The 12,238-nt window shown below is 35.9% G+C and overlaps 1 protein-coding gene across 1 annotated transcript in view; it reads left to right on the plus strand.

Moving 5' to 3' along the window:
- LOC115418556 (arf-GAP with dual PH domain-containing protein 1) overlaps positions 1–12,238 on the plus strand; it is a 46,790-nt gene that overhangs the window by 23,900 nt on the left and 10,652 nt on the right. Inside the window, exons 6-9 of the mRNA XM_030133093.1 lie at positions 3,813–3,959; positions 6,346–6,429; positions 6,590–6,652; positions 10,210–10,281. Coding sequence (XP_029988953.1) covers positions 3,813–3,959; positions 6,346–6,429; positions 6,590–6,652; positions 10,210–10,281 — 366 coding nt within the window. The remainder of the gene's footprint in view (positions 1–3,812; positions 3,960–6,345; positions 6,430–6,589; positions 6,653–10,209; positions 10,282–12,238) is intronic.

Genomic DNA, 12,238 nt, shown 5'->3' on the forward strand with positions numbered 1-12,238 from the left:
CTATCCTTCTATCGTTCTATCGTTCTATCTATCTATCTATCTATCTATCTATCTATCTATCTATCGTTCTATCTATCGTTCTATCGTTCTATCCTTCTATCGTTCTATCTATCTATCTATCTATCTATCTATCTATCTATCTATCTATCTATCTATCTATCTATCTATCTATCTATCTATCTATCTATCTATCGTTCTATCGTTCTATCTATCTATCTATCTATCTATCTATCTATCTATCGTTCTATCTATCTATCGTTCTATCGTTCTATCGTTCTATCTATTGTTCTATCTATCGTTCTATCTATCTATCTATCATTCTGTCTATCGTTCTATCGTTCTATCTATCTATCGTTCTATCTATCTATCTATCTATCTATCTATCTATCTATCTATCTATCTATCTATCTATCTATCTATCTATCTATCTATCTATCGTTCTATCTATCTATCGTTCTATCTATCTATCTATCTATCTATCTATCTATCTGTCATTCTATCTATCTATCTATCTATCTATCTATCTATCTATCTATCTATCTATCTATCTATCTATCTATCTATCTATCTATCTATCTATCGTTCCATCCATCCATCCATCCATCCATCCATCCATCCATCCATCCATCCATCCATCCATCCATCCATCCATCCATCCATCCATCCATCCATCAGCCCCCACTTTCACTTGGTTGACATGTTTGTTGTTGCTGCTGCTGCGGCTGCGTGGACCTCCACTTCCCACAATGCACAGCGCAACAAATTTCCGAAAATGCCCGAGTGACCTCCTGGCTCTGTTTGTAAACACATGGACTGTTTATGGTGGAGTACACTTCAAAACTCTTCACTGTGTTCGGGTAAATGATCAGGGACAGACTGAGAGATTCATGATACTGAGGCTATGACTGAGTTTTACAGATCTGATGAAAAATTGTCGTGTTTTCTGCCCCCTGGTGGATTATCATCCCACTGCAGCCAGTGGAAGGGCTTTTTTTTGCCTTTTCAATGGACGCTGTTGTTAAATCAGAACATCTATGTTTTTATTCTTTTTGTGTTTAAATAAGTACTTCATTTACTGAAACAATGCACAGTTACTTCATAATTGATTCCAGTACAGTTCAGTTGTGTTGGAAACGTGTGTCAAATTTGATGCCCAATTTAATGCCCAATGTATCAAATATGATACAAAAATATATCAAACAAAATGATATAGAATAGAATAGAATAGAATAGAATAGAATAGAATAGAATAGAATAGAATAGAATAGAATTTATTTGTCATTTGCACAGATACATTGCAGTATAGGTACATTGGAATTCTTGTGCGTTTCCCTGAGTCACAGAGTTAGAAAAAGATAAAAATATGACAAAAAAAGACAGATACAAAACATAAACACAGCTAAAACATATAAAAAAAACAGTTATTGCACATACAAGCACAAATACACATTTGTAAAATAGAGTATTATAAAAAAGTAATAATAATAATAATAATAATAATAATAATAATGAGTACTGAGAGGTAACAACAAGTTATTGCACATTTGAATTCAAAGTACTGGGACATAGAACAGGTTATTGCACATTCAATTAAAGTACTGGGAGCTGTGGTGAAATCATCTCCATTCCAACACATTAGAATGTTGTGGTTAGTTTTTGATGGGCCAGGTTTTACAGAGTTAAAGGCAGTTTCCTCATAGCACACATGTGCCACGCCCACATACATGTACAACCACAACACAGAAGAGTTCAGTAAAAAGCACTTAAAACATATAAACTATTCTGCAGATGACACGGACATATTAAGTTCTGCTGCATTTCTACATGAGATGACTTCACAGCAGGGCTCTCAAACTTATTTTCTTTCAGGTTCCACATTCAGCTCGATTTGATCTGCAGTAGACCGAACCAGTAAAATAATAACAGAATAACCTAGAAATAATGACAACTGCACATTTTTGTCTTTGTTTTAGTGCAAAAAAACTCCATTAAATTATGAAAATTCTTATTTTTATAAACTATTCCAACAAAAAAGATGTGAGTAACCAGAAAAAACTGAAATTTCTAAAGAAAATTTAGTGCAATTTTAATAATATTTTGCTTCAACTTCTCATTTCTACATGTGCATTATGGATCAGATCTACAAAGACACTAAACACTGAGGAACAGGAAGAAAAGAGTTCAAATTGTGCTGAATTTTCTTTAGACATTTCAGGTTGTTCATATTTGTTCAGGTTATTCACATTTTATTGTTACAGGATAGTTTGTAAATGTAAATATTTTCATAATACAATATAATTTTTTGCAGTAAAACAAAGACAAAAATTTGAAGTTGTCATTATTTATAGACATAATGCAATATTTTTTTCACATCGAGCTGAGAAGAAAATATAGTCCTTCTTTTTTGTCGGTTCTTCTGCTGTTATTATTTGACTGTAGATCAGATTGGTCTGTGTGTGGAACCGCAACTAAAATGAGTTCCACAGCCTTGACTGTGGAATTTTTACACTTTGTAAATTCATCCCAGGGGCCGGATTGGAACTTTTGGTGGGCCGCATTTGGCCCCCGGGACGCATGTTTGAGACCCCTGATTTACAGGAACACACATTTGAGAAAAGCCTGAAAATGCATCCATACCTGCGCTCTCTTCTGCGTCTGAGCGTGCCCAGACAAGCTTAACCACCGTTCTGTCCTCTGTGTCAGAGCGGCTGATTCACTAAACTCTACAGAACCCAAGTTAGAGCTGGGAGCACTGGGTTTGTCACTGGGAAACATTCAATACAGGTGTATATGTAGAAGTAAAGAAAAAACACTGCAGCTGGTTTTTAAATATTTTTTTTCTCCCAGCATTAGCATATGTGTTGGCATACAAATGTGTTTTTACTGTTTTTGTTTTTCTGGGAGGCGTTTCCAGGTTCCTTGTATGTTCCTGGAGGCTCTGCCACAGTGAACAGTAGCACACAAACACTCACAGGCAGAGCAGCTCGAAAAGGGAAAGTGCAGCTCAGGTACTTCAGGTTGTAAAAGCGGCTGAGCTGTTTGGTTTTTTCGGAGAGTGCTGAGGAATGCGAAGTATTCAGGAACAGCAGCTGGGCTCCGGCACAGGCCTTTGCAGACGGCTGGGCTCGTTCGCTGCATTCTTGTGGGAAGTACCGACGTTCTCACTGACGGAACGTGCAAAGTGTTATCACAAGCAAGGTTCTAATAGTTTTGGATTTTTCATTCTAGTTTAGTTTTATTTAGTTTTGACTTTTTTCTCTCTAATTCAGTTCGTTTTAATTCGTTTTTAGCGCAGGTTTGGTAGTTTTTATTAGTTTCCATTTTTTTCTAAATGCTTAGTTTTAATTTAGTTTTAGTTTTTTCATATTTTTTATTCAAATAAATCCCAGACAGGACTCTGCTGCTTTCTCCCAACTTTAGTCTCCATGTTTCCAGGTAGAGTGGGGACCAGAAGACGACTGGAAACCACATGTGACGGACCGTCAAGTGTTGTATGGGGCCGCTAGCTAAAATTGCTTGAGCGAAATAAATCGATTTCATATCAGTCTGACATTGACAAAGATGAAGACAAAGGGAATTTTATCCATTATTTTTATCCATTTTAGTTAGTTTTATAAGCACACAATACAGTTTCAGTTATGTTTTTTTTTTCTTTTAATTGTAGTTTTTATTTATTTCAGTTAACAAAAATGTTTTTACAATTCTAGTTTCCGTCATTTCGTTAGTTTTCATTAACGACAATAACCTCGGCTCCTCCCACTGCTGACCTCGTCTCCTGTCCGTCTTTAACTCCACCCCCCTCTTTCCTTCAGGCTAAGGAGCCAAAAGCAGTGATTAAGGTGGACACCATCAACGCAACCTTCCAGCCTGAGAAGATCGGAAACCCAAACGGTCTGCAGATCACCTACCTCAAAGACTACAGCACCCGCAACATCTTTGTTTATCATGAAAACGGCAAGGTTTGCATCACTGTTCTGTTCTGTTCTATTCTGTTCTATTCTATTTTGTTCTGTTCTGTTCTGTGTGTCTGTGGTGCCACTAGGTGACGCTGTAAAACCGCAAAACCTGTTCTAAACAAAACACCAGATAAGAAGACTTTCCATTTTCAGCATGCAGTTGCAGCCTGGACTTTGTTGGCCTTTCATGCAGTAATAGAAGGTCTAATCCTGCCGTTTGGTCATGGAAGTGTTTGCTCTGATTCCAGCAGAACACATCCTTTAAACCAGGGCTCTCAAACTCATGTTCTTTCAGGTTCCACATTTCGCCCGATTTGATCTGCAGTGGGCCGGACCAGTAAAATAATAACAGTAAATGATGATAATAATAATAATAATAATAATAATAATAATAATAATAATAATAATAATAATAATAATAATAATAATAATAATAATAATTTGGTTCATTGTGTTGTCAGTCTTGCTCTTTAGTTTGTTAAAACAGAATACCAGTTTACCCTCCTGTTAACCCTTTCATGCACAGTGGTCACTCCAGTGGACAGTTCTTCTACAGCTGTTCTCTCATATATTCATGGATTTTGTTGTTTTACTTGCATATCAACCAACACAGTGGACACTTATACACCATCCCATAATACACTGCAATTCATACCGTTACTGTAACATTCCTGTTCTTGATAAACCTGATCCGCAGAAACATATTTGAATGTAAATCAATTGTTAGTTGTTATTAGACTGTAATTAACAGTTTGTTTGTTTGTTTGTTTGTTTGTTTGTTTAAGTTGTTGTGTTTTGTTGTTTTTTGCATATTATTTGAGTGAATAATAACTACTATTATAGTATGTTAAAATGTGAGAAAACATCAGATTAGCAACATTAAAAAAAACATTTATTTCATAGTTTTCACACAGTATGACAGTAAATACATGTTTCTTTGCTTCAAAAATTAAACGCATGGTGTCCAGCTGAGTGGACATTTTTGTAACTCCATGAAAAATAGGTTCATAAAAAAAAAAAAAAATTCAATCACATTGTTTTTTTTCATGCCTAAAGAGGAATAAAAACACTCTGGAAAAAAATCTTGATTAAGGTTCTCATAATTCGTGCATGAAAGGGTTAATGTTGCACTTCATGCAGAATTTTTGTTGTTGTTATTTTTATGCAGAATGTGAACTGACAGAACTGTGATTAGATTTTTCTTGTTTGTTCAAAACTACTTTTCAGGGAAAAGTGCAATACTAATGTTTCAAATACATTTAGTAATATGAATAATTTATTTTATTTTCTATTGGATTTGTAGCAGCAGAATTATATTATTCCTGTTTTTCTATATTCTATTGTGTCCAAAAATTGGGGGGAAAAAATGTTCAAAAATTCATTAATGTATTAAAGACATTTTGAGGGGTTTTCTTTCTTCCCGTACCGAACCGAAAAAAACCGAACCGTGGCTTTGAAAACCAAAAACGTACCGAACCGAAAATTTTGTGTACCGTTACAGGCCTAGCGACCACTGTGCATGAAAGGGTTAAAAGAAACTAGTTAATACATGAAGGATGGATTGTTTTGCATTAATGCATCATGTGTCTGTCAGATGTATTCCAGGTGTGTGTAACAGAAGATAAGAGCTAGTTTTTTTTAAACTATTTTTGTTCATTTTGTTGCTTATTTTATTCCTTTTTTAACCGTGGAACTGCTTTATGGAGTTAAACAGGGGTCAAAAAACAGCTGGACTGATTTAGAAAAAAAGAGCCAAAACTAAAAGTACTGGAACCAAATTCAAATACTTATTGCTTATTTCATTCTCTTTTTTTTTTGTGCATATTTTTCATGTTATTTATTTATTTATTTTTTAAAAATATTTTATTACTTTTCGTTCATTTAATTGGTTATTTTGTTTATTTACTAAAATTTGTTTTGGTTTTATTTTTTTTCTTCAATTTTGTTCAGTTTGTGGCTTATTTTTTTCATGTTACTTATTGTTTTGTTGATTTATTATTAATTTTTTTAAATTTAATTGATCAGTTTAACTGTTTTTGTTCATTTTGTTGCTTATTTTATTCTTTATTTATTCATGGAACTGCTTTATGGAGTTAAATAGGTGTCAAAAAACAGCTGGACTGATTTAGAAAAAGAAAGAGACAAACATTAAAACTACTGGGCCTCAAATCCTTCTTAACAGTATTTTTATTTTGTTTTGTTTGACTTCCTGATGAAGGCTTGAAGCCGAAACACATGGTTTTTAAAGTCTACGCATGATCATGACGTGAAAATAAAGGCCTTTTAATATGTTTCCCTTTACCTGGAATCAGGGCTCAGGGGTTTTAAGGGTTAAATTATTCATGTAAACAGGTGTAAAACGTTCTTTCTCACGCTCTCACTTCTCTAGGAGATCGTCGACTGGTTTAACTCCATTCGTGCGGTCCAGCTCCATTATCTAAAGGTGGCCTTTCCTGGGGCGACGGACGCTGAGGTGGGCATCACATTCTGAGTCCATTTCAACCCAACATTATAAGAAAAACCACACACTGACCCTGATCAGTGTTCCAAAAGATTCACATCTTATCTTATCTTAACTTACCTTATCTTTTCTTATCTTATCTGATTGTTGTTGTTTTCCTTGTTCCTTTCAGCTGGTGCCCAAACTAACCAGGAACTTTCTAAAGGAAGGACACATGGAAAAGACAGGCCCTAAGGTAAGTTTACATCCCTGAGTTCACAAACATATACACCAGTGTTTTTCAACCTTGGGGTCGTGACCCTACATGGGGTTACCTGGAATTCAAATGGGGTCACCTGAAATTTCTAGTAATGGATAAAAAAAAAATACTAATAAAGAATTTTTTTTTTTCTTCTTCGCTTTATTTATTTATTTATATTGCACTTTTTAAAACAACATGTTACAGAGTTCTTCACATAAAGGAGAGACAGATCAAATCAAATTTTAAGCCAATTCACAGAAACCCAACAGAATCCTCCAGGAGCAAACCCTTATGACTGGTGACAGTGGAAGGAAAAAAGAGAGAGCGATAGAGATAGAGACTGGGGGAGAAGGGGGAGGGGGGAGGTCGGGGGAGACACATGGAAGCAGTGGATGCACAGATAACTGAACTAGAATATCTATGGAACTGTATAATAAACACTATCATAACTATATGGATAAGTGAGTGATGACGATGAAGGTGGAGAGAGGCAGGAGCACAGCAGCAGGTCCAGAGATGATCCTAGGAAAACCTATGATGATCCTGGGAAAACCTGTGGTGATCCAGGGAAAACCTGTGAGGTGATAAAGCACAGAGACTCCAGGGAAGAAGTCAAGTCAGTAACATGAATTCACTGGGGCGTAAACAGAAGAGAGAATTAGGAGAGAAAAGTCAGGGAGAAAGAGGAGCAGAGAGGAGGTCAGAGAGGAGGAAAGACAAGAATAAGAAAACAGTTTCAACATGCAGATACAGGCTTTACTATCGTAAATGACGTAAAGTTGCTAACAAGCACACAAACAAACTAACACACAAAGCAAAGTGATCACAATGCCTCCTGGCGGAGGTAATAAACCCAGTTTCGTAGAAGCACCCACTCATACATGTAGTCGTCCACAGTTGTACTACACTTTTCTGTTATTTTACGCTCACACATCTAGGTGCTGGTAGAACTAAAAGGCATCTCTAAACAGCCTGATCCACGGTGACTCCAAAAGAGCTCAGGCTGCTCTTTTCACTTCAGTAAACTTGCCAAGAGACGCTGTGCTTCATACTCTTTGATAGCTGCTATCAGCGTGGATTTGAAAGCGCTGTCCTCATGTAAACTTTCAACCGTGACTACAGAGTTTTGCTTTGTGACGGTAAAAATGCAATATGTCTGAGGTTTGATCAAAGAAAAAGACGAAAACGAACAACCGGGCTCTTAGAATTTAGTGTTTTTGAATTTCATATGTAGAGCTTGATTCAATTTCATCTGCGACTCAAAGGTATACAAGATGTTCTAAAAACCCAGAGGCAGCAGAGCGTCTTACAGAAACTCCTGCAGGTTAAAGCGGAATAATCACCTGTAGTGTTGACGAAGTCTAAGGCAGCGTTCACACCTTTAACTGCGTCCATAAGTATTTGGACAGAGACATTAGACTTTTGGTGCCTTTGCCTCTGTAAAACAACACACTGGATTTAACATGAAGCAGTGAAACAGTTGCCTGACCTCAACTAGGGCTGCACGATATTGGAAAAAACTGACATTGTGATTTTTTTTTTTTTTTTAACCCTGCGATATACAGGGTGTATCAAAAAAAGCTATACATTTTAAACTAGGCGCAGACCTACGCCAAGGCAGGTCAGTCCCCTCCCCCCAATCACCACCAAAATTTAATCATTTGTTCCATGTGCCAGTATCAACATTTCCCCCCATAGGATTTAAATCCAATCAAAGGTCATGGGAGGGGACAATGGACATCCATCTTGTTTTCCACAAATTTGCCAGGTTACAGCATGAACACTTTGGACACCACATCCATTTCATTTCTTTACCCATGGCAGCTGCTCCTGCCTTTCAGAGTTAATTCAACTTGTTTAGGCCTGAAAATAACACTGAGGACAGGACAAGTTAGGGTTAGGTTAGGGTTAGGGTCCCCTCCCATGACCTTTGATTGGATTTAAATCCCACCGCTACTTCATGCAAACCAGTTTTAACTTGGATTGCTTACTATATCAAAACAAAAGGCCAAAAAATACACAAAAAATATCAAATCTGATTTGAAAAATGTATATAATTTATTACATAAATAACACACAGATGCTTAATGAACCTTTTCATAGACTTTAAAAATGAGTATTGGTTTGAAATATCAAGTATAGAAGATTAAAATTTCAAAAAAAATTAAAACTATACTCAAATATTCAACGTAAAAGCATATCTTTACAGAGGCGTTTTCTCCGGTTTTCTCCCCCCTCCCCCCACCCCTTTATCCCCGATCCTCCCGGTTCCACATCAGTTCAGGTGGGGGTCATTCTCACCCTTACCTGTAATACTAATGCAGTCTGTGCATTAGAATCCGCAGATTAGGCCAGTTTTTTCTGTTTTGAAAAAGGACAAAAAATGACAAAGATATGATCAGAAATGTAACACCATCCCACCGCATTTTCATACTTTTACTCATGTTTGTTTGCTCTGAGTTCAAACCGTCATATCTCCGGTTGTATTTACTCTATTAACATCAAATAAAAAGTGGAAGAGTGTTTCAAAGGTGCACTTTCAAATGCAGTTGTCCCCAGTGGTCTACATGACCAACTTCCAATCCTACGACGTGTTGAAAATGTCATGTGATTGAGTCATGGGGCCATGAACCGTGAACCCCAAAGGGTTAAAAAGACGTTTAAAAAAAAAAAATAGAATAATTACACAGTATAAAGAATAAACTAGAAGAGAATATAAAGCAGGGGTGTCAGACTCATTTTAGTTCAGTTCCACATTCAGCCCGATTTGATCTCAAGTGGGCTGGACCAGTAAAATAATAACAGTAAAAAAAGTAAAATTCTATTATGATCAGGTTTACATCTACAAAGTTTCCTTAAAAATCTGAATAACATGAACAACTTGAATTATCTTAACAAAAACAAGTGCAGTTTTAACAATATTCTGCCTCAGTTTATCAGTTTATCATTTACACATGTGCGTTACAATCGCACAAAACATTTAGTAACAGGCAGAATATTGGTCAAAGTGCATTTACTTTTCTTAAGACATTTCCGTTTGTTCATATTTGTTCAGGTTATTCACATTTTTTGTAAAAGTATAGCTTGGTAATGTAAACATTTTCATGTAATTTTACTTTTTTACACCAAAAAACCAAGAGAAAATTTGGGGTTATTATTTAAAGGTTATTCTGATAATATTTTACTGGTTCTGACCCACTTAAAATCTAATTGGACTGTATGTGTCTGTATGTGGAACCTGAATTAAAATGATTTTGACACCATGGATTGTTAATATCTTCAGTGTAATTTTTGCAGTTTTTCACAAATTAATCCCATGGGACGGATTGGGCCCCGGGCCGCATGTTTGACACCTGTGATATAAAGTGCACATGTCAGTCTAATTTACAGTATCATTAGATTTGATGTCGGTTCATGTGATGTTGGTCTAAACCTGTAGACGCTGACTTGAACTCCATTGTTCTGCTGTTTTTGTGTCTGTACTTCCTTGTGTTGCTTCGTCTCTTTCCTCATATCTGACTCATTCCCTGTTCGTCTGTTTGTCTGAACAGCAAACCGAAGGCTTTAAGAAGCGCTGGTTCACTCTGGACCACAGACGGCTCATGTACTTCAAAGACCCGCTGGTATGTCACCTTTCCACACCTACACCTACACCTGCATTTGAGCCGTTCGCTTTAGTGTCTTCGTCACAAACTCCCCACAGTGAGGCCGTGGTTGTGGACTCGAAGACGATAGAAATGAAAGGTGGAGGAGAAAGAGGAGGAGGGTTTGCTTCCATCAAGTAAATTAGATTAAGTAGAAGATGCTGGGAATATGAAGTCATTGCTCTGTGGGGAACGATGGATACACAGTTAGCTCATTTCATTACCGATGCTACATTATTCATAAGGAATTGGTTGCTATAGTGTCACAATGTAAACGGATTCAGAAGAAGCTGAAGTGTTAAAGTGTGGATTAACAGTGGCTCCATTTGAGTGAGTTGTACACAGTGTTGGGAGTAACGTGTTGCAAAAGTAATCCATTACAGTAACAGTAATGCATTACAGTAACAGACTTTTTGCTGTAACTAGGGATGTAACGATTACTGGTATAATGATAAACCGTGGTAAAATTGCCAACGGTTAGTATTACTGTTAAAATTCTAATTATCATGATAACCGTGTTTGATTACCACACTTTCAGGGGAGAAAACGCCTATGGAAAGTATAGTTTTAATTTATTACAATTTTAATTTTCTATACCTAATATTTGGAACCAATATTCACTTTTAAAGTCTTTGAAAAGGTTCGTTAAGCATCTTTGTGTTATTTATGCAATAAAGTATATACATTTTTCAAATCGGATTTTATATTTTTTTTGTGTTTTCTGTCCTTTTATGTTTTTATAGTAGGTTAAAGTGAAAAAAATAATAGGCAGATGATATAAATGAAGTTGTGCTGAAATAAAAGATACCAAACAGGGGTATCGTAAACATTTGTTTATATAGTATAGAAAGACAAAATCAAAAGGACTGAAAAACGGCCAAAATAGGCTCAGACCGCAAAGGGTTAATATTTGAATATTTCTGCAACAGAAAGTACATTGTGCCAGTTATTTTATTTGTTTTATTTTTTTTGTTGTTTTTTAAATACAACTTGGTTCAATTATTTCAGTGTGTGTATAAATACTATTTGAACATTTTGAGCACAATTTCAATAATACCGTGATAATAATGACAACCATGATAATTTTGGTCACAAAAACCGTGATCTGAAATTTTCATATCGTTACATCCCTAGCTGTAACGCAGTAGTGTAAGGCATTACTAATCAATTTTCAGTCTTATTTTAATAGCGCTTGAGTCACAACACACTTTTCACCCGTATTTTAATTGCTCAAATGAAAAAAACACTAAAACAGCAAGACCGTGAGACCTTCAGGAATCCAAAATGCGTCAGTAAAGTTCTGTTTCCTGTTGGTGTTCAATGGGTGCAGACGGCAGACACATGGATGTATGCTCATTACTAACCCTAACCCTGCTTTAAGAAGCTAGTTAGCATGTTAGCATGACCCCTGTGCTCAGCAGTGACGATGTAAGCCAACGTTTCTGGGACTAGTTAGAATTCTTTATCAATTGTGGATTTATTTATCAATTTGCGGAATTTGTTGCCATAGCGTCACAGTGTAAACGGATTCAGAAGAAGCTGAAGTGTTAAAGTGTGGATTAATAGTGGCTCCATTTGAGTGAGTTATACACAGTGGTGGGAGTAACGTGTTACAAAAGTAATCCATTTCAGTAATGGATTACTTTTTGCTGTAACATAGTAGAATAACTAGCATTGCTAATCAATTTTCAGTCATATTTTGATGGGGCTTGCACACTTTTCACCCATAATTTGTACCTGTAACGCAGTAGTGTAAGGCATTACTGATTACTTTAGTTATTTATTCCATTTCTTTGCTCTATTTATTATTATTGTGACTTCAAATTTTTAAATTTAAATTTTTTTTTTTTTTAATTTTATGTTCTTATCCTGGTTTTCATCCCAGATTGTTTTTATTTTATCTTTTCTGGTTTTTATTGTGTTTTATTGCATCTTG

The sequence above is a fragment of the Sphaeramia orbicularis genome, chromosome 1, assembly GCF_902148855.1.
Source record: "Sphaeramia orbicularis chromosome 1, fSphaOr1.1, whole genome shotgun sequence".
Taxonomy (NCBI): Eukaryota; Metazoa; Chordata; class Actinopteri; order Kurtiformes; family Apogonidae; genus Sphaeramia; species Sphaeramia orbicularis.